At 45.3% G+C, this 22,160-nt stretch overlaps 1 protein-coding gene across 10 annotated transcripts in view; it reads left to right on the top strand.

The window, feature by feature from the left end:
* Positions 1-22,160, top strand: part of RAPGEF1 (Rap guanine nucleotide exchange factor 1) — an 86,074-nt gene that overhangs the window by 39,009 nt on the left and 24,905 nt on the right. For 5 of the 10 annotated variants that reach the window (XM_040531743.1, XM_040531747.1, XM_040531745.1 and 2 more), the window contains 8 exons: positions 2,299-2,455; positions 7,329-7,417; positions 7,815-7,967; positions 9,475-9,598; positions 10,926-11,109; positions 11,687-12,190; positions 18,562-18,764; positions 21,543-21,701. In XM_040531743.1, the coding sequence (XP_040387677.1) occupies positions 2,299-2,455; positions 7,329-7,417; positions 7,815-7,967; positions 9,475-9,598; positions 10,926-11,109; positions 11,687-12,190; positions 18,562-18,764; positions 21,543-21,701 (1,573 nt within the window). The remainder of the gene's footprint in view (positions 1-2,298; positions 2,456-7,328; positions 7,418-7,814; positions 7,968-9,474; positions 9,599-10,925; positions 11,110-11,686; positions 12,191-18,561; positions 18,765-21,542; positions 21,702-22,160) is intronic. The other 5 variants (XM_040531744.1, XM_040531748.1, XM_040531750.1 and 2 more) reach the window with 2 other exon arrangements.

Below are 22,160 nucleotides of genomic sequence, written 5' to 3'. Positions count from 1 at the left end.
GAATCCTGCCAGTTTTTGCGCTGTTCCTGTTTGTTTTCCTAGTAAGCATCTCCAAATTTCTTGTTTGAGATGGTTATTTCAATTCTGATGCAAGAAAGGTTTATGGTATGGTCACGACAGCTAGCTGTAGGGTGCTGATATCTTATAAACAGATGCTTAGCGCTTTTTGGTCCTAATGCATGGTTGTATGTGACAGTACAAATGGAAGGAGACAATGGGTGACTAAGAGCTGTGGCTGGGACAGGAGACGTGCAATTTAGGTTTGTAGAAGTATAAAGAGGGAAGAGCTGTTAGAATTGGAGCATTCACCAGGCTTCTGGGTTCAGACCCAGAAGTTTCTTCCCTTGCTATCAGGTTTCCCGCAGTCATTAAATTTCTGACAAGCACCTGCTTTCACTTAATAAAAGAAAGAACAAATTTTCCCCTTACATCAGGAGAACATGTAAAATGTCAGCAAATATTTTTAGGATAGATAGAAAATGTCACCTTTGTAGTCACTCGCTTTGATTTGTGTATCTACTGGGTGTTTGCTGGGCTATCTTTTCTTCCAATAATATAGTTGGAAATAAATATCAACTACATGGTCTTCAGCAGCAGCAGCAGCAGTATTTCGGATGATTCTATTCTTCAAATCCCTTATAACCTCTCTCTTAGTAGTAGGGTAGTGTAGCCTTGACAATTGGATATCCTCAGTTAGCCTGTGAGCAGAACTTTTGTAGCTAGTTGTCAGTGGAGTAGTCTGTACCCTCTTTCTGGAAATGGTATGCATTACAGCACGGATCCTGTGTACGTTCTGCCTTGTTTGACTTCACAGATTAAAAGGGGATTTGACATTCTAAAAAAGCCATGTCCTTTCATGCCTACCTGTACACTTCATTTTGAGTCGTGGCAGGACATAAAGGGGTGGTTTCGATGGTAAATCCCCCTCAAGAAAAATGAGCAAGGCTTGTGGCAGTGTGGAAGAAAGCCCTACAATTACTGTTGGACTTCTTTTTGCTTGAGGGGAAGCATTTGCATCAAGGAAAAAAGTAATTAAATCTAGCACAGAATGGGCTTTCAATTACTGCCTCTTTAGAAGGAAGCAGGCTGAAGATTAATGGCAAAGAAATCAAAGCCATAGAAAGAGATGGGGGAGGGCCCTATTTGGGAAATATCTCCTACTAAGATAATTTCGTTTAAAATTAGAAAAACTGGCAAGCACCATGCTTTTAAAACAAACAAACAGAAAAGCACTTGCCATTGTTTTTATCCCTCTGGTTGTAACTTGACAATAGTTCTATCCCTGGTTCTGCAAACCTGGTTCACCTCAATAATCTCACTGAAGTTTGTGGGCTTGATTCTCTTCTCACAGATAATGAAATTACTGGAGTTAAGCCAGTGTAAAATGGATACCAGACAGAAACGGGAAGGTTCAGAGCACTCTTATCAGTAATGATGGCAAGATTGCACCTTTTCTTATCTCTTTATGGTTTTGATGCAGTTTGAAATTGATTTAACTTTACAAAGAATTGTTGAAGCATTGCCATCAGCAGTACTGTTAGCACACCTTGTTTAGTAATGAAGTAAGTGTTTTCAGAATGGTCAGGAAAATGCCTGCAAGCACTGTTGTTACAGTTAACTTTTATTTGGAGTTGTCATCCTTCCAAAATTCTTTTTTTTTTCCCTTCAGAACAATAGCTTCAGTTCTGTTTCTCATTAAAAGCAAAACAAAGCAACACCCTTCCTCTTCCAGACCTGAAATTCATTCAGTTCAATTTTTGTAAAGAAGCAAGTTTTAATTATATGTTCTCAGGCGTTATAAACAGTGAGAAAATGATTTGTAAAAGAATGAATAGTCATCTCTCAATTATCTAAGACATTTTTGGGAGAGTTAATAAGGAGGAAGAAAAGCATAGTTAATGCTGAAATAATATCAATTAGACTTAACTACAGGATACAGCAGTTACCTTTGAAGTTAAGGCATAGGATGGAGGTGTAAATTAAAAGGGGAAGAGCGTTATTTTGAGCATTGCTGTGTTGACTTGCAGCCCAGATAATGGGTTGGTTGTACGTTCATGCTGTTGTTCCATTTGGTACTGGTGAACAGGAGAGCAACTGCAGTGGAGTCGAAACTTTGTCACCTGCTAAACACAAATGATGAATGTCAGAGTTAAAAAGAGAACAACAACAATGGACACAATCAAAATTTTAACAGTATGAAATACACTTTAAATCAAGCACTTTGTAGAAACATTTGGTAATATCTCCATAATTTCATTGTATTCATTTTTCTCATCTATTTCCTTCCATGCCATCCAGTTCTGCCATCTCATCCTGCTACAGCCGTGTGTACCAGAGTCTGGCCAATCTAATTCGCTGGTCTGATCAAGTGATGCTGGAAGGTGTGAATTCAGAAGACAAGGAGATGGTGACAACAGTTAAGGACGTCATAAAAGCTGTTCTGGATGGAGTTAAGGTACGTGAGACAAGTAGTGTACATTATAGAAAGTATACACTACCTGTGTTTTAGAAGAGATCTAGGTGAAAATGTGAAGTTTTTAAGTGCAGGTAAGATCCTATTCTTGGCTTCAGTAAACTTACTTCAGATCAACAGCTTAGTAAGTGAAATGATCCTGCTTGGTGTACTGCTTAAAGACTAGCATAAATGGTTTGACCGTTAGTGTGCACTTCTAAAATGTTTACCCTGGCATTTGGATGGCTTGTAAGAAGCCATAAATCTTTATTGAGCACTGTATTAAATTTTCAGCAAGCCATTCCCATTCTCCCAATCTCCCATGCAGATTACAGGTCAGAGTTTGCATATTTTATGTCTAGACAAAATGTAACGGAAGTTCTTCCTGTCAATGCCCACAGAGAATCAAAGATTCCAGCTTCATCTTTTAACGTAAGGTTCAAGGTATTTGTCAGTGATACGTCACCGCTTTCAGCAGTTGGATTAGGGTGTGGGACCGGTGATGAGCTAAGCTCAGTTTTCTGGAGATTAATTTTGCATAACTAATGGAAACGTTTAACGGAAACCTTTGTATCCTTTGTGAGACCTGCTTATAGTATTCCCTCCCTGCCCTACCCAGGAAAATCTGTTGGCTTCCCTTCTACCTCCCAGTCAGTTTTTGGTACGCATTATTTCTTACAGTTCCTTACTGTTTTCTCTCTGCTGATGGCCGCAGAGGTTGTGCATTCAGCTGTTCTGGCACTGCAGTTAAAAGTAGCTTGACATGGGCTCAGGACACTGGTGGAAAGACCGTCATATCTCCTAGAAATTACTTTGAAAACTGTGGAGAAGGTTAAGCAGGGCTGAACTGTAAGAGGAATGTTTAAAGGAATTACAGTAGGAAATTTGGGGTAGATTTTTAAAAGCTGCAACAGGTTTTTCAACTGGATTGGTGTATCAGGAACAAACATCTTTCATTGTACTCAAACTCAGTTTAGTTTTTATTACCTGGAGTTAAATGTAAAAATCAGATGGATCTCCCAAGCTTTGCCTGTCGTGTTTTCAGTTTTGGTGTGTTGTTTGCATGCTCTGAATATCTCTGTAACGTTACTTAAGCACAGATACTAAACCCTAGTATGACTTGCTGAGCTGTTAAAACAAATATCTTTCAAACAAAACATTTCCATCACCTAAAGATGACAGATTTTCCAGGATTATTTTGCACAATACGCCCTTTAACTTTAAGCTCCAGATTTGGAAGGTAAAGCCAGTATTAAATTTGCACAGCAGGGTGGAGAAGAAGAGTTGAGCGTCACGTCCCAGCTTCTGTTAGCGTTGGAATTCAGCAGCAATTTGTAGTACGTGAAAATCTGCTCTGTGGTAGCCGAACTGCAGTACCCCACTAAATAGTGAGACAATTCACCCTTTATCACTTAATGAACCTGTACGGTCCCGTGTTAGCACCGGATCCAGGCTACAGTTGTGTGGTCTAGTTGCATCAGGCTTGGACACCCGCTGTCCTTTCACTTCAAGCAAGATTTAAACACCTGGTTCCTGTGGCTTCCCAGCCAAAGCACCGTGCCTGTCGGAGGGGGAAGGTCTGGGATGTCTTCTGTACCCGCACTGTGAGCCAACCGAGGCTGGAAGCGGTGCAGGGATGTCCGTGCACCACTACACCTGAGCTGTTAAGCCCTGCTGAGCAGCGTGGCTGTAGCAGTCTCCTCTTGCCGTTAGACTAAAAGTTATTTTGGCCGTCCAGTTGGAGCTGGCTTGTGTCTGGTCAGCTTGGAGCGTGATTAGAGCAGATGTGAGGCTGTCTGGGCAGATGTGGATGTGTCTGCCCATCCACGGGTCAGCGTTTGGAAGTGGCTCGAGCTCATCTCCTACTGCCTAGCAAGGAGCAAGGCTTATTTTAGAAGGGCCAAGGCAGCCTTTGTATCTGGAAGCAGAACTGAGAAGTTGGACACTTCTCTGCTGTGGAGAGCTTTTCTTGTTTTTCTGGCAGATCACACCAGATCCACTTCCACATTTCAGTGCTTACTTCCCCCTTTACTTTCAGAACTGAGCATAAACGAGTCTCTTGTTCGCTTGTGTTATTGCTGTTTTGATCTCAGGTTTTAGTGCCTTGCTAGCTAAATATAACAGGAAAAAAATCCTTGTTTTGATTACATAACTTCTTAAAAAAATACCTCATTTGGAACTACCAGTTTGCTGAAGTAGAAGTTTGTAGAGAGGCTTTAATTATCTCTGATTACTGCTGCAGGAATCTCTACTTGCTGATAACGAACAGCGTAACGTGCATCTGGCTCAGTCGCATGCTGATTACCTCGGTGTGTACATTGAAGGTCCTGGCTTGATTTCCAAACACTAGCTCTTGTTCTGGGGCTAGGGGAGAGGAGAAAAAGCTGGGGTCCAGGGAGTCCGGTGGTATTTGTCTAAGTTTAGAGGAAAAAGTGATCCTCTCAGGTGTTGTCAGTCATTTGTCGTCTCAGTGTCTCAGGTGTATGGTTTTGTTATTTGTTTGTCTCCACAGCAGCAATGTGCTGAATAATTCTAAAGCCACTTCTGAGCCAAACGTGACTGTTTCACTCCCACGTTGTATCACACTCCCATGTGGCGGGCAGGCGTACAGCCATCACAGCCGGTGTAACAGGGAAGCTTCCCGAGCCCTTCGGCCCTGGGCGTCAGTAATGATGGCAAACGACGGTGGCATTTTTCCTTCCACAGCCCTTTCTGTGGCAAGGAGCATCTACGGAGCGTTTTGGCTTTAGGTCTGAATGCCCAGGTGTTTTATTTTCCTTATCATGCGTTGTGTGGCTGCTCTTTATTGGGAGCACCCCGGTCTGGTCCCGCAGGGTCGGTTCGAGCCCAGGGAAGTGTCCGGAAACCTCTTCAGCAGTGGGGGTTTGTCCCAAAGGCAGAAGGTGGCAATCCCTTGGGTCACCGCTCACTCCTGACAGTGACTCAGAGCATGGGGCCGGCTGCAGCCAGAGGCATCAAGTGGTGTCACTCGGATTTCCAAAGTGTACGATTTACAGAAAGCCTTGTTTGGGGATCGTAGGCTCCCATTCCTGTGATGCTCTGTCAGCTTCATAGGGGAATTTGAAAGTCTAAAAGGAATAGCAAGTTTTTGATTAAAGATCATTCTGAAAGAGAGAACGAAACAGTGGAAAGTACATCTTTAAAAATCAGTTTCTCTTATGAGAGCTGGGGATATGGGGATGTTCATCAGAGAAATCTGAGGTAAATTCAGTGTCCACTTTGCTTGTGTGGTTCTTCTGCAATTGAAGAGCCTTAATGATTTTACTTTTCTATGTATGTTGTAATGTATCTTACCACAGTGGCATTTATAGATTATCAGAAGCCCTGACGGTGTTGTGCCCCTCATTGCCCGGTATTTACCTGTTGGCAGATGTGGCCCTGTGTGGGGGTGGTGTTGGCGAGGTGCTCAGCTGTGGTCAGCTTGGTGCTGGGCTTTTTCTGGTCAAGGCACTTCTCAGAAAATGCTGTTCCTTGCCAGGGCTCTTCTCTGTCTGCCCCAGACAAGAAAACCTTCATAGCCGTAGCCCAAACGGACGTCTGTGTGCTGTGTTTGGGTGCTCTCTTCCTCCCCAATGTGTGGGGAATTTTCCAAGGCAGGTTCTTTACAGCTGAGCGTTTTGTTGTGTGCTGGGTGGACATGGTATAAATTATTTCTGTGCCTAAGGTCCCACCAAGATTATAAGTGTAATGTCTAAACCAAAATCAGTTGTGGTGTACGCTTGAAATGGACTGTGCTTTCCATCCTTCACACGTCCAGGGCAGTACTTTATTCCTGTTGTGCATCTGTTGTCTCATGGAAGTTCAGCTTTAAATAGAGCCTTGTACAGAAATACATGGGCTAGAATATTCTTACTCCTCAGAAGGAAGAGGCAATGACAATTTCTGACCTCAACAGGCATGGATGTGAAGATGATAACGGAATGATGACACTGTACTTCAGGCTGCTTTAAAAAAAAAAAAAAAAGAATAAATTAAAAATCGATCCCATATAATTTCCTTTGCATAATATGCTGGGAAGCCAATAATGTCAGGAGGTGCTGCCAGTTACCAGCCTGGCTGTAAGAGGGCATGTGTTTGTATCTGTGAGCAGTAGATCTCTTTGTTGGCCTCAGACACCTGTAAAATGTTCTCTCCATCCTTCTGGTGTGAATGGTTGTGGTTTTGACTGCTGACAAACTGGTAGTTCAGGATTATCTGCCCTTATCTCTTTATCCACAGCCTTATCTGTCTATAGCAGATACACTGTGATAGTTCCTGGAATTATTAAGACTTCCATTGCTAACACGTTAAAAGTTGGCTTTGGGGGAAGCAGGCCTTTTAATAGAGGTGTTCACTATTTAATTTGTTGTTGGGCATCTTACAGAAAACTTTTTTTTTTTTTAATGAATGCACGAAAGACTTGTTTATAAAATATAAAGCAATTAGTTAGCTCTTTTACTGGGTAACTGAAATACTTAACTGCAGAAGGTATTTCTGTGCTTTATGTATGTAAAGTCAGCTTGCCATTGTCTAGGTATTGTGGGGAACACACTTGTGATGATAGCGGAAATAGGAAGCACAGCAAAAAGATGTGTATGTGGCTTTGTGCAGAATCCCCACAGGGCCACAATTTGTGGCTAAAAAGCTTAAATATGGCTAAACTGCTGCTGGGTGCAGGCTGTTCCCTGCACCACCTCATTTGTGGTACAGGTTTACACCCAGCTCACAGCTCTCTCTGTGTCCATGCCAACATTAATCCATACCTGGCTAACCAAGAGTTTATTGCAGCAGCATCCCTTTTTGTCCTGGAATGTTTGAGTGCAGCGTTATGCATCTCATGATTTTCCCTTTTTCTTCTCTCCCCTCCACCCACCAGGAGCTGGTCAGACTCACGATTGAAAAGCAGGAGCATCCCTCTCCCACAAGCCCAGTTAAACCCAGTTTACCAGCATGTAAATCTGACAGGTGGGTCACTGACAAACATGTTTAATGCATGCAGTCTAATAGAGTAGCTGGATGTGGGATTATTTATGCTTCCTGGTAGTTGGATTAAAGCACTTGGTTATTTTTCACAGTGGATAGCGTAGTGCTTTTTACATAGTCTTATGCATTACGGTGGGACAACTTAAAGGAACAATATGCTGTGCTAGAGAAGTTGCCAAAATCTGGCAATGAGGCATCACTTGGCCATGGTGTGCACATTGTATTCTGTATATACATCTAATTCTACTTGCAGATGTAAATTCTGCCTTCTGCTGTAGGTTTCTCTCATTGCATATGATTTAAAGTACGTATTAATCTGTCAGCATGCTGCATTCCAACTGTGTTTTATGATCCACAATCTGTATTTTGCTTGTTACAGCCCATCAGAACTTCCCCTTACAGACCGAGAAATGGAGATCCTAAACAAAACAACTAATATGACTCAGTCAAATGAGCTACTGACTGACTCCATGGATGAAGAGGTTGCACCTCCTAAACCCCCTCTGCCTTGCATTCGTGTGGCAGAAAACAGGTAATGCTGGCCAACCAGCTGACTGAAGAGTAGCAGTGCCTTTTACCAGCCTCTTATTTTTTAAATATTCTTGTCAAAATGTGTGTGAGAGGTCACTGTGAGTGTTAGTAATGCCTCTGCATTTCCAGCCCTCCATGGTAATTCTTCCCAGCTCCTGCAGTCTATTCATGACTTTATGTTCTTTGTCTTGTTTTGAGCAGTACCCTTCATTGTGTTTTCCTTTTTTTTTTTTTTCATGTGAGGGTAATAATGCTTGAGCCTCTTGGATGAGAGGCATTGCCTAATTGCATTAAATCTTTTATTTAAAGTCATGTAAATACACACCATATTCTGCACAGCACTGCACAGCAGTATCCTGTGCTGTTTTAGTTGTGGTGTGTGCTTTTATATCCAATGGGAAATGTTCTCTTAACCTCAGCTGGAAATTACCAATCTGTCCTGCACATCCAGGGGGTTCTGCATTGGTTATCAACCTAAGAGTGAAAGGAGTCACTAGTGTGTGATAAAAATCTTTTACTTCGTTGTTCTTACCCTGTTCTGCGAGTAACCACATGAAAGTTTCTATGTTCTATTTTGGGACGGAAAAGAAAACCCCCAATTTACAGCTTTTTGGTGTGTGTGTGTATGATGTTTTTCTTCTCTAGTACTGGTGCTAATGGATGGTGTGAAAATACATGTTGTGTGCTAATTTGAAAATGCAGCGTTGAGGGCTGTGGTTAGCAGAAAAAAAAAAATCACATTTCTATGTGTATTATGAATTCTCATGGGTTATATTATAAAAATTTCCTGTTATGTTCCAGGAACAGAATATGTGTGCTCTTGGGAACCTTGTAGGTTTGGTAACCACCAGAATTATTTGTCATTAGAAGCAAATCCTAAATGTACAGTGGTTGAAATCTCACTGGTTACTACTAGTGGGTGTTTAATAATGTGTGTATCCACACTGATTAATGCCAAAACTTGGGCCCGTGCCGCATATATGCGTGGCAATACTGACTGTCTTGTTGGCTCAAGTTCACCAGGAGTGGAAAAAGGCAGACAGTGAATTTTCCTGTCCTGTAAGTTTTTGTAACTTTGAACCCCTTTCTAACCTGGAAGCTTTGAGGAAGAGGAAGAAGAGACTTCTGTGAACTGAAACCTTGTTTGGGTCAACCAAAACATTTAATTTGGACTTCCACCACTTTCATTTAAAAATAATTGCTGTGCTAATTAGCTTCATTAAAAATAATTTTTCAAACGGCAATTATTTTTGTTTCTGAAACACTTACTCTTTTCCAAGCTTAAAAAAATAAATCACTGCACAGGACCTTCCCTGTGAGAGTGTTCTTAAATTGGTGTTTGTCAGTGGATACACTTCGTTGAATAGCTTCTGGCCAGCTTTGGACAAGAAACTGTGAGATTTGAGCCTAGCAAGGCGAAGGCTTTGTGCCAAACCAGCTCCTGAAGCCTCTGAAAGTCTTTCTGATGGTCGAGTAATGGAAGCATCAATGCCTCTTCTGTCTTGCAGCCCTCCTCCAGCCTTGCCCCCTAAAAAACGGCAATCAGCACCTTCCCCAACCAGAGTGGCAGTTGTGGCCCCCATGAGTCGAGCCACCAGTGGGTCCAGCTTACCCGTTGGAATCAACAGACAGGTAATGGCATCACGCCTTTGTGAAAGCCAAGGGGGACGTGCTGCGGAGCGTAGCAGAAGCTCAGAGAAATGCTGGGTCCTGCAGCCGTGCGGTTCCCAACACGCCCCTGCTCGTCCCAGGCAGCCCCGTACTGAGGAGTGCTGCAATGGGAGCTTTAGTGGCAGGAACGTCGATGTGGTAAATCATGTGAAGGAGCTGAGTTTTTTTTACATTGCTGTTGTACTTAAATAATGAATTTCTACAAAATTTGTTGCGTTGAGGTGTAGCAGAATGTGAAAATCAGAGAGGTAGGGTGGTGCTGTGTCAAACAGACCAGGGTGTAGGGTGGTTGGCTGAACTTACCAAGATCTTACCAAGGTTTACTTTACCAGGGATCCCGTAGCAGATTGACATCAGAAGTCTGTATCCATCCAGTCCCAATTTAAGACATCTTTTAACCTAAGGAGTAGTGTAAGCATCTGCTCTGACTGCTACAGGTGCTTTGGGGAGATTTGAAAATTTTCTGGTAGAAGCATGGAAAACTTTGGACTGTGTGTGTTAGTCATATCCTATCACTTATGCTAATACGGGGTTTGCAGGATTGTAAATGGATGGTTTTGCTTCACACCTTCAGGAACTTATTGACTCAGCAGTGAGGATTTGAATCATGTTAAAAGTGCAGCAAAATCAAATCTTGTCCTCAGCCCCAAAGCCTCAGCTCTGGCTTAGGGTGCCTCTGCTGTCAGCTGGCTGACCCAGATAAAGCTGTGGCAGTGCTTCAGTTACTGGTACGATCACACTTACATTGGTCTACGGGGGTAGGAATACCTGAGAGGTTCACTTGAGGTAATTTCTGAAATAGAAATGTAGCCATAGGCACAGAAAGCTGACGTTAGCTGTATCCCACTGTCTCTTATTTACCCTTTGCATACACAAAAACTAACCAAATATTTGATGAAGCCCGTTATTTAATGAGAATTCTTGCCGTCTAGTTACCTCGTATCAATGCCTTGATGAACAGTTGTCAGCTGTGTATGGCGGTGAGGAACTCACTCACCTCAGCAGCTGGTGACCTCCTCTGTGGATCACAGCACGCCCTGCCTGCAAGCAAATGCACGCAGAGCTCCCTACGTGGGCTTGCTCTGCAACGTGCCCTTTACCAAACTGGAGTTTTTCTGGGGTTCTGGTGTCTAACTAGGGAGGGCTAGCAGCACTGATCCTCTCCCTTCATGGTTTTCTTACCACAGCTGTCAAGTGTTTGTTCCTTGGGTTGGTCCTTCAACTAGCAAGCTGCCAAGAATGCTGATGATTTGTTGTTTTGGTTGGTTTTTGTTTTTTTCTGCCTCAGGATTTTGATGTTGACTGCTATGCCCAGAGAAGGTTGTCAGGTGGAAGCCACTCCTATGGGGGGGAATCTCCTCGCCTCTCACCGTGCAGTAGCATCGGCAAACTCAGCAAGTCTGACGAGCAGCTCTCTTCTCTGGACCACGACAGCGGTCAGTGCTCTCGCAACACAAGCTGTGAAACATTAGGTAAGCAGGGACGTGGCCAGGGCTGCCGAAGGAGCCCCCATCACTCCCGTTTGGGAGCTGTCATAGCCATGACGCAGTAAATAGATTGTGCTTGTAACTGTCATCTTGTAGTTACTGCAGGCGGTTCTATGCAGATTTACATCCCGTTGGATAGGAAAAAGCCCAGGGGAATGTGTTCCCTAGCTATAGATGATTGTGTTCAAACTCAATTCAGCTCTCAAGTGGAATGTTTGGTTGATTTCAACCTTGCCTGCAGACATCAGTAGGAAGTAGCAGCCCTGGTAGACTTCTAGGAAATAAAACAAAAATATAAATATGAAATATAGTAACGTCTGCAGTGACCTACCTATTGAATTCATGTTTTTTGTTTGCTAGAATAAAGAAATAAGGTAAGAGTTTTATTTAGTCTGGGCTTTACTGAAGGTATAGCAAGATGGTCCCTGTTGCAAGGAGGTAGCACTCTGATTAAGAGAACAGCTTAATTAACTGATGGAATGGGATGGGCAGAACTGAGAAGGGCTGACCAGGAACAGAGAGAAACTAATGGGTGATTTTCCTTTCCTCCTTGTTTAACCAGATCAATCCGATCACTATGACCCGGACTATGAATTCCTGCAGCAGGACCTCTCGAATGCTGATCAGATACCTCCGCAGATGCCAGGTATCCTCAGCCCCTTGCCAGAGTCCCTGGGCGAGTCTGGCTCCCCTTTCCATGGACATACTTTCCAGCTCCCACAGGGCAGCTCTCCTCCGCTGGAATTTTGCAGCCTCTCGGGAGCTGCGCAGCCAACAGAGACTCCTCCAGCTTTACCAGAAAAGAAGAGGAGGAGCGCAGCCTCTCAGACTTCAGATAACTCAGGCTGCAGGATCTCGTATGAAAGACACCCTTCACAGTATGATAACATCTCAGAGGATGACATGCAGAACGCAGGGTCTGTCGCATCAGTACCCTTCACACCACTTGCTGCTGTTTTGCCCTTCCAGCAAGGAAACTCTTCAGCACCGGTTGAATTAATGGCTGACTTTTCTAACAGTGACCCAGAGAAGCCACCACCTCTGCCGGAGAAGAAAAACAAACACAGTAAGCAAGTTCTTGTGTTTGGGTATTACTTTTATTTTTACCTTTCCCTTTTCTTGCAGTTGCCATACTTCTGATGACCACTAAGTAATGGTGACCCCAAGCCCTTGCTCACATGGGGATAAGTGTCAAAATCGCTCGTGGTCAGTGTCACAGGCATGGAAGGGAAGTGCCAGTCCTTTGGTGGACAGGGAGTGACTGAGCCTGGAATGGTCCAGGCCCAGGGGAGGTGGCAACGTGCAGCATCTTCATTACTTCAGTGTTTGCATGTGTGAAGCTCTGAGACACTGTCTTCCAAATCCTCCTGCTTTGTCTTCCCTTTTTATGGCCGTTCCTTCCCCTCTTCCCCCATTTTATGAATGTTTTCCCAGTGCAGAAAAGAATTGGGTGCTCTCCAAGAGCTCAGAGAAAGGGCTGCTTTTCTGTCCAAAACTGAGCATTGCCAGTGCAGTTATTTGGCAACAGGAACATGGTCACCCACACAGCTGAGCAAGACAACCCTGTTAACCTCGTGTCCAATACTGCTGTTCTGCTACAGGATCTCATTTCCTTTGGACGCCTAAGAGTTTCCCACATCATTAAAATGAGCAGCCTCTAAATGCAAAGACTTGCCATCCCCAGCCAGGCTCCTGGCACACCAGTGCCGACTGCAGCTCAAGCTCGTGACCTTATTCTAATTTTGTTAATGTTCATGGCCACAAAAATGGGAAACCTTTTGCCAGAAAAGCAGCCATACTGATCTGACAAGGAAGGCAGTGGACTATACAGTGAGATCCAGCAAATGTTGTTTTACTAGTCACTGGCTAGCTGTGCCTATGTTGCATATGTGCCTGTACGTTGCATGAGAAGGTAGTGCATGCACCTTCTGGATCAGCAGCGTTAAGCTGTATGGCTTGCAGCCCAAGTGAAGAGATGATTCAAAAGTGCTGAACTGGCCTTCTGACTCATTTCTGCAGTTTTTCACTGCGTTTTCACTGGGAATAAGGTGGAAGTGAGATTGGTGTGCTGTGCTGCAAGGCCCAGGTTTTGTCCATTCCTGTATAGTTTACTGTGACAGGCACTTTTTTAAAAGAAAAAAAAAAGTGCATTGGCTTGAATCATCTCCAGTATGTCTAAGTGACTGCTCCATGTACAAACCTGGGATTTTCATCAGATCACAAGGCCTGACCCACCTGAAAGTGAGGGTCAGGTTGTAGTAGTCTGGTTGTAGTTGTAGGTTGTAGTCCCCAAACACAGACAAGTTCTTCTGTCCCTCGCTGGTAAGCAGACAGTTAAAAGATACAGAAAACAAGTAAAAAGTAGCTGAGATGCTGGTTTGCAAATGACAGAAAGGAAATAAATGCTGGCACGGTGCACAGCCAGGGCTGTTTGTTACGGTTCCTGCTGCTCTAAATACCTGCATGCAGCATCAGCTGCAAGGGGATGGGTACAGAACCTCCTCGCTGTAGGGTCAGGCCACGTGGGCTCTGCGTATGAATAACGAGGGCCGGGCTGGATGGTTTTACATCACGCAGGCAGGGATGGACGCAGGGCCATGCGCCTCTGTACGCGCAGACAGCTTTAGCGGGGAGAGGCGCCGGGATGGGCCGTGGATAAGAGGCAGTTTGACAGTTGAAAGAGAGACCTGGGCTGTTTACTTTTCTCTTTAAGCCCCACGTCTTTGTTTTCTCTTATCATATAAGATGTCAAGGGGTTACTTAAAAACAATTTTAAAAGCTCTCTTCTCCTTTATTGCCCATGCACACTTTTAACCTCGATAGCACGGCCTCGTACGTGAATTTTCTTTGATGTTAGAACAGAGCTAACTGTCATCTGGCACTATCAGAAGCTCGGGGGATTGATCAGATTGCATTGTTAGGAAAAGTAGAAGCTGTTATCTAATGTGTTGACAGCTCTGCTGGTCTGATAAAGCATCCTTGGTGCAGGGCTTGTAGTAGTGCTTGGGTGATACCTGACTGCTGCAGGTTTTTAGCTGCATTCATGTGACACTAAACTTGTTTTAGATCGCCTTTCCTTCGCAGCGTATCACACCACAGATCTGTGGTTGTTAGTTTTACTTTTATTTTCAACATAAAAAGGGCAATGAAACATTACTCAGGCCGTATGGTAGCGCCCAGGATTGGGGGCCTAGAGGCTGATTTATGTAGATACTCTTGTGTCATCACACAGATGAGGCGATGCTGCTTCCACAACCCCAACAAACTCCTGGAATCCTGAAGAGATGCATGAATTTATTAAAGATCTGGAGCTGTCACAAATGCGACTTGGTTTTAGTCCCTTTGTTGTGGGTCATCCTTTGGTGGTTGGCAGGAAATGGTGCAGCAGAGACTTTGATGGTCTATTAATAATAAACAGCAAATCCAGCTTGAGTTCACCATGTGTACTGCTGGGAGCTGTGCTCAGAGGGACCTCCAAGAGTTGACTTCTCTATAATTTAAGCAGGGGAGTGGTAAGCCTTTTAGGCTGGCATGAATTGTGCTTTTACTGTGCTGTACATGCTACTGTGCTAAGGGCAAATGACTCCAGCCTTCTGCTTGAGCACCGCTTGTGCTCCTGCTGTACAAGACACAGACAGCGAACAGCTTCTGCCATGAAGAGCCTGGAGTCAGAAATAGCAAGATCCTCCCCCCAGCCAGCTCGCAGACTGGTGGCGAGGCACTTATTCATGTTTCCTTCCCTGTCAGTGGGAACAAAATGCAGCCTGGTGCCCCGCAAGCAGCTGGTACTTAACTGCAGGAGCCGTGCTGAGGGCATTCTGGGCTGAGCCAGCGTGTAATGGGAGCTCTGAAAAACAGCTCTCCTCCCAGAGGTGACAGCAAAGACTGGCTTCTTTGACCTGGACTTCTGCACCGAGTTGACGTGTGGTGTAGCTTAAGAATTTCCATTATTTTGGCCCTTCCCTGTGCACGTGGATCTGTCGCTGCTGTGCGGGGCTGGTTGTAACGCAGCCTGCTGACACAGCACCAGAACCTTCGGTGGGTTCTCTTCATCAGATACTGCTGTGCCTTATCTGTATTGCAGATGCACCTTCTTGCTCATAATCTTCTAGGAATTCCTTGCAGACCCCAGGAACCACAGGTCCAAGGGTGTTTTCATGACACAAAATGGTTTGCTGCCTTTTTTCTGTCTGCTTCCTGGACCAGCAGCTGCTCCTGCTGGCTGCGGAGCTCCCCCAGCACCGTTAGCGGCCGCCCGGCGCAGCGTGAGCAGTACCTGTGAGTTTTACCATGTGGGCAGAGCTGGTGTATGCCACGGATCCCCGAGCAGCTTTAGCTCCTTCAGAAACGACAGCCGAGGCACAGCAAGCACATTGCAGGGAAGGTGTTCCTAGCCGCAGTAGCCACAGTCAGTTGCGGGTTTTTTTTTTCTTTCTCCTCTTTCAAATATTTTCTGCCTTGGTTCAGAACTGACATAAGCTGGGCATGGTGCTGTGGTGGGAGAGGTTCTCTCTGTCTCACTCCTCCCTTCTCTCCCGGGTGCTGCTTTCAGACTGTGTCACTCCACCCGGCTGCTCACGGGTGAGGTTGCAGCCCCCATCCCCTCCCTCTTCACAGAGCCGCTGCAGGGCGTGCGGCCGATCTGAGCCGGTGATGTAATTTCCCATCTGCTTTTTAAATTTCTGCCTTGTTAAAAACCACACCAGGGAGGGGAGGGGAGGGGAGAGAGAAGACCCTTCGCAAACAGCAGCCTCAGGAGTGCTGCCTTAGTATCCTGCTGAAGACGGGCAGCATTTTAACGATGCCTATTTTAATTTACGCTCTGCAGTCCCTACTTCTGAGCCAGGTTTGTATTTCACCATCCCAACTGTTTGTTGCTTCACCTAAAAACAGAGTTGAAGACAAAGCAGAAGCAGAGACATGCTTGCCTGCCTCGGACGAGTAGTAACAAGCAGGGCACGGGAGCTGCCCTGGCAATGGGATGCATTAGCCTAATAAAGAGCCGAGATAAAAGAGCTCTTCATTATTCCCTTACAGATTGAGTTAAGGCTCTCAGCAGCATTCAGGCTTCCTACCTTGAATTACAGTAATTCAATTTTACGCAAGTATCTAATGTGTTACCCTTTCCACCAACACTTCCCAAGTCCGTGCTGCCAAACAGGCTTCTGAACCCAGGAACTCAGGTACTGATCCCGAGCGTTGTCTTCGGATCTGAGCACTAAGTGTAGCACTGTTTTTGTAGGTAACTCTGCACAAAGGCTTGGTCTCAATTTAGCAATTTCAGCTGCATTATACCGGCATTGCCAAGCCCAAGTTCTTGGCTTTTGTCCTAATCAGTTGATGAGCTCTCAAAATGTGGCCTTTTCCCTCGAGCTCTTGTCCTCCACCCTTCTCCAAGGAGTCTTGATCCTTAGTTCACTTTTGCTGCTATAGAAATATCTCAGAACTTACCCTCCAAAGTTGTTGTGTGATACCAAGGCATTTTTGGGGCGCAGGTATTAATGGGAATACCTGAGTCAGCTGAATTGCAGATACTCAAAAACATTATTATAGTAATTCTGTATTTTCTGTACCAAGACTCCAATCCAAGAGGAATGGTTTAAACCAGCAAGGATGGTGACTTACATCTTGGTGCAATGCTGGGAAGCCAGGAGCAAGAGGAGCAAGGCGCACATGGCAGGGGTGCCGAAGGTCAGAATTGCAGCAGCCTTGGCGGAGCTCTGCAGGAGCTGGCAGAGCTGCGGGACACAGACAGGTTGTCCGCTGGCAGCCCTGTGTGGGGTCACAGGACAGGGACAGCAGGTGTTGCCGGTTGGGATTGAAATGTACCAGCTGAGCTTTCCTGCACTCTGTTTTTTTTTTTTTCTTTATTCTGTTTTCTGGAGGAGGGATAGCATTCTGTGGGAAGGGGCAGCTGCGTTAGCTCCATTTCTAAGCAAAATTTAAAATACTGGAGGAAATCTGAAAAAAGGTGCAAAAGACAGGTGCAAAGCGACTCCTTCCTGCCGACACATTCGCACGGCTGCATCCTGTTTGAAGCAGGCTGGCCTGTATCTCTCATTGACAGGTGAACGGGGGGTTTGCCTTGGAGCTAGTACGGGAACCAGCTTCATGATGTGCAAACGCTGCCCTGTGGTCGCTGCATTTATAGCTCTCACTGAAGCCATCCGTGCATTTCAGCTGTACAACTAAAGTGCTAGCAGAAGCTGAGTAATCGCCTCCTAAAGACCAAAGTTACAGAAACTGACAAGCGCATTTTTATTGGGGTGGGGAGTGAATGATCAGGTGTGTTGTGCTTGACAGCATATTTACAAGAAGGCCCTTGTTAGTTCTTTTTATGACACTTAACTACAACTGTTGCTCCAGTTTGCAGGTATGTAGATTAAAGTTATTTATTTAATTTCCATTTATTACATAATAATTCTGGGGTTTTGTAGTAGTCTTCCGGTGCTCCTGGGTGTCTTTCTCCCTCTTCCACACTAAAATACTGCAGCAGAAGCTAATCTTTTCTCAGAGCTACGCAGGCAGACCTGTGTGCTTTTTCATAGATTTTTGAAGGATATTTTACAGATGCAAATGTGCCCCGAATGAGATTTGATCCCATTTAAAACTTCCATCAAACTGCATCTCAGAAGTGCTTTAGAATCAGCTGGATTCAGTTGCAAATTTGGATGTGAAGATGCTTTAGAAAGGGACAGGAGCGAAGGATGTTGGATTTGAGCTCATGAAGGAGGAGAGTGAGGTCAGTGGCACTTCTAAAAGGCTAGACTCTTGTGCCAGCAGTGGCACATGAATAGCTGAGGGACAGGTACGCCCAGTCTTGGAGGCAGGTGTTTTCCAGTAAGTTTGATCAGCTGCTAGGCTGGGGAAGGACTGCAAGCCCTCTCATTCTAGAAATCATGCTAACTACAGATAGGAGACTTATGTAGGCACAGGAATTATTACAGCTTTGCTGTTAAGGTTGCATCTTTGTGCGAGGTGATTTGTGTCTCCTAAAAGCAGACCGAAGTCATTCTCTTTCTTTTGGTGACCTGGGGCATCAGCTGTTGAGGAATATTCCCCAAATTGCCCCAGGTTACACGAGGAAGGGGTTTGGGCTGAGAGTTGGTAAGTCAAACTCCTCAGGTAGCTATTTGGAGACATCACTGGTTTAAGCAAAACCGGCGCCAAATTCGTTTGTGGCCTGCGACAATTCTCATTGTGTGCTGGCTTGCAGGATGGGAAGCTCACAGATTCTTCTCCTCCAAGGTGAACGGCAACCTGCTGTGCGAGGTACCGCAGATGCCTTGCTGCCGCTGCCCTGAAGCAAAGCCCAGCTGCAAGAACAGCGTGGCATCGCTCCTATTTATTCCGAGGGTGGGCGCCGAGCCTGCTTGGGGCAGGGCAGGCTGCAGCACGCAGACCAGAAGCAGTGAGCGTGACCTTTTTGTGTTGCAGTGCTGGCCTACATGCAGTTTGTGGAAGACTACTCAGAGCCGCAGCCATCCATGTTCTACCAGACCCCGCAGAACGAGCACATCTACCAGCAGAAGAACAAGCACCTCAGGGAAGTCTATGGCATCAACGACTCCTTCATCAGCTTAGAACCCTCTCAAGACCTGGCACCTCCACCCGCTCTCCCACCAAAACAGCGGCAGCTGGTGAGTGACATCCGTGGTGCCCTCCCCAGCAGGGCGCAGCAGCCTCGTGGGAGCAGCTCTGGGTTTGCTGCCTCTCCTTCTGACGGGCTGCGGTTGTGGGAGGATGGATGTCTCATTGGTGTCGTCCACCTCGTGTTCCTTGCCATCTTGTTAACACGTTTTTAGGCATTTTGCATCATCTACTTTGAGCTCCTGTGCTCCTTTCTAACCCTGCGTTCAGACTGTTCTCCGTCAGCTCTGAAAGTCCTGAAATGCCCTGAAAATGAAATGTTAGTCTTCCACATGGCACGGCTGAATCTGTGCCAGACTGGAGGCTTTGTAATGACGAGTGCTTTGAAGATTTTGACACGCTGGGCAACACAATTTTTGAGAGATTGCTGCACTGTTGTTCCCAATGTTGTTTTGAATTTGTTGTCAAGGATGCCACTAATAATAACCATTTAAACATAATCACTGCTTTTATGGCTCAGTCTTTGCCAGAGCCACAGAACCTTGGTACAGCCATTATTTAACTCGTGTGTGTTTTCCCCACATCAGCCCCCTTGTGAGATTCAGGATTTTACCTGGTTTGCACAGTTCTGTGGCTGTAGGAGCCAGTGGCACCCCTGCCTTTGTGTGCCCCAGGGCTTTGGTGGTGCTTTTTCAGTTTGTTTCGGTTTGGCTTGTTTGGTGAAATTGTTTCATTTATTTGCATTTAATGAGAGTGTTAATTGCCTTCTGAAGAATGGAATTTCACTGTGATCTTTTGGCCATTTCAGCCTACTGGCACATAAAGGCACGTCCACAAGTGTATGTGCATTGAGTTGAACACTACGGTGAGCCCCATTTTCCACGTGGGGGATGAAGCCCTGGCCTCAGCGACGGCAGCAGCAGTTTTATTTCCAGCCTCAGTGGCTGAAATAAAACAGATTTTGTCCTATTTCTTTTTAAGAGCCTTTTTTTCTTTGCACTTTTTTAACTCCAACCTTAGGGGGTTTGTTTATATTATTCTTTATATTACCTTTTTTAAAGAAGAGCTAAAATGTTTTTAAAATGCATCTTTTTTGTCGATGCTATTTGACTGACATTGGCCATGGCTTTAATAAAACAGGAGGAGATGTTGGAGCAGAGCCACGCTCTTACCATCGTGAGAGCAACTGTTGCAATATGTGCTGCTGTTATCTGTGCTAAAGTTTGACTGTCCCAGAGAGCTACTTTTTAATGAAATGGGAAAAGCTACATAGAGTTCCAGTGCGGGAATTCGCATAACTGCATTCCTTTGACACAGATAGGAGTCCTAAAAAATGAAGTAACATTCCTGGCCAAATGTTAAGTAAACTGAGTATTATGCATTATTGCTTTGTGGGGGTGAAACCTTAAATGCCCCGACCCATCCAATTTTTAGGGATACAGAAGGCTCTTCAGGACTCCTCTCTGAAGGATCAGGCACTTCCCCAGGGGCTCTGGTCCCCTTGTCAGAGAGATCCTTGCACGGTCCCTTGTAGTCCCTTGCCCTACCTCCTCTTAGAGGTGACCGTGCCCTAGTGACAGTTCCTAATGATGACATGGTCTCTGCATGGTCATGTCGGGTATGTAGCAAAGCACAGATTTCAAGCTGGGTCCTAATAATTGTTTATTACTGTGATCATTATTGTGTGGAAGGGAAATTCAGCTCCTTTTTTGAGTTTGTCAGCTGAAGCAAAACATTTCTTTGCTGCCCTTTAATCATTATCTGGGCAGCCAAAATGTCACTGTTTTGCCTTCCAGGCATTCTTGTAGTCTTGCAGGCTTGATATTATCAAGGTGATGCTCTGCCTGAAGCAGAAGTTTCTTAAAATGCAACCTTGTGCCCCTACCTTCGTCTCTCAGCTGGGAGAGTGGTGCGAGCAGACAATGGCTCATTCAGCAATCACTGTAAAAGCCATCAGACTCTATTGTTCCTCTGGTCCTGCTGCCCAGGGAGATCCTGAAACAGCAGATCGTGTGGACATCAGCTGCTCCAGCAGCAGGGAAGGTTTGCTGGATGGACTTCTCTCTAAAATAATAATTAGGAAGTCCTTTCTTGCAAGTTTCATTTCTTGTATATAAAATATTTGCACGTTATATTCGACAAGTCAGGGCTGAGAAAGCCTAGGTACAGCTTAGCCTCCCTCAGCCCCTTACTGCAGTGAATTCAGGTGAAATTCCTGATAGTATTTATTATTTGCTGCGTAATATCTCCCTCTTGTGCAAACAATGTATAATTTTGAGTCAGACTGAAAACTCAGTGGGCATCGTTTTTATCCAGTATCCCCACAGCACCCGTGAAGGCCCGTAGACCACCCTGGAGAGTCCTGAGTTTTCAGTCTGCAGATTGCCTAAAAAAAAGCTAGAAGTCTGCACGAGATGGCTGCTTAACAGCCAGAAGGAAGAGCCAGGGCCCTGCTGGGCAGCAGCTCGTGCCCATACCTGCTCCTTTGGGCATCTGTCCCCACTGTTATGGGGCAAAAAGGGCGGCGTGGAGCAGCCGGCCTGCCTTCCAGCAGCTGTCCACAGGTGAACTGGGAGGGGGAGGTGGGCGTTTATTTTTAGGGGATTTGTGAAACAAAGACGATTCGAACTGTGATTTTTGTCATGCCTCCTGAGCTCAAGAAGGGTGTATCAGTGTGTCTGGCGCTGATGAACTGTATGAATAGCTGTTTGCTTAGCAAGCCATTATATGCATTGTTTTACTGTTAGCATTTCTTACCCTTTATTCATAGCTTTTCTATGCTTTCTTTCTTTGTTTCTTCTGTCTCTCGCTTTCTTCCCCGTCTTCAGCAGGCCTCCTATGCTGCCTCTTCTTTCCCTTCTGTCTCCTACTGTGTCCAGCAAACTAAAGTGCCCTTCACCCCCGAGGACACCGGTGCCACTCAGGGCCTCACTATGTCAGTCTCTAACTCCTTTCTCAACCGGCACAGCTCCTTTCCTGTGCACTCGGTGAGTTGCTTTCTGCACTTCTGTAACGTGTGTGTATTTGTGCCGGTGATTAAATGCTCGTATGCCAACCTGTGCTTATGTTCTGCGTAAAGAGAAAAGTTCTTTGGGGGCTTTGGAACTCAGTAGTAAGCAGCCAGGTGATAAAAATGGTGTGTAAATCTTATTAAATGAAATGCGGGGCAGATGCAGCTTTCATTACTGTGTATCCACATCTGGATTCACGTTTGTGGACAGGGACTGGCAGAGGAGACCAGGCCTGTGTGCTAAGGCACACTCCCATGACCTACATGTTCCCCAGGCTGCACGCTGAAACTGCCAAGTCTTTTTGTTCTGCTGCATAACGTCAGCGATGTGGATGAGTCGATTAAATGCTGCCGTGTGAATCTGGCCTTTGGAGGAATAACGAGCCGCCATCCCTGAAGTACACGGATTTAGGCAAATGCATGGAACAGTGGCCAC

This window comes from Cygnus olor, chromosome 19 (genome assembly GCF_009769625.2).
Source record: "Cygnus olor isolate bCygOlo1 chromosome 19, bCygOlo1.pri.v2, whole genome shotgun sequence".
Taxonomy (NCBI): Eukaryota; Metazoa; Chordata; class Aves; order Anseriformes; family Anatidae; genus Cygnus; species Cygnus olor.
The sequence above is the reverse complement of the archived record's forward strand: the minus strand, read 5'-3'. Positions and strand labels throughout refer to the sequence as shown.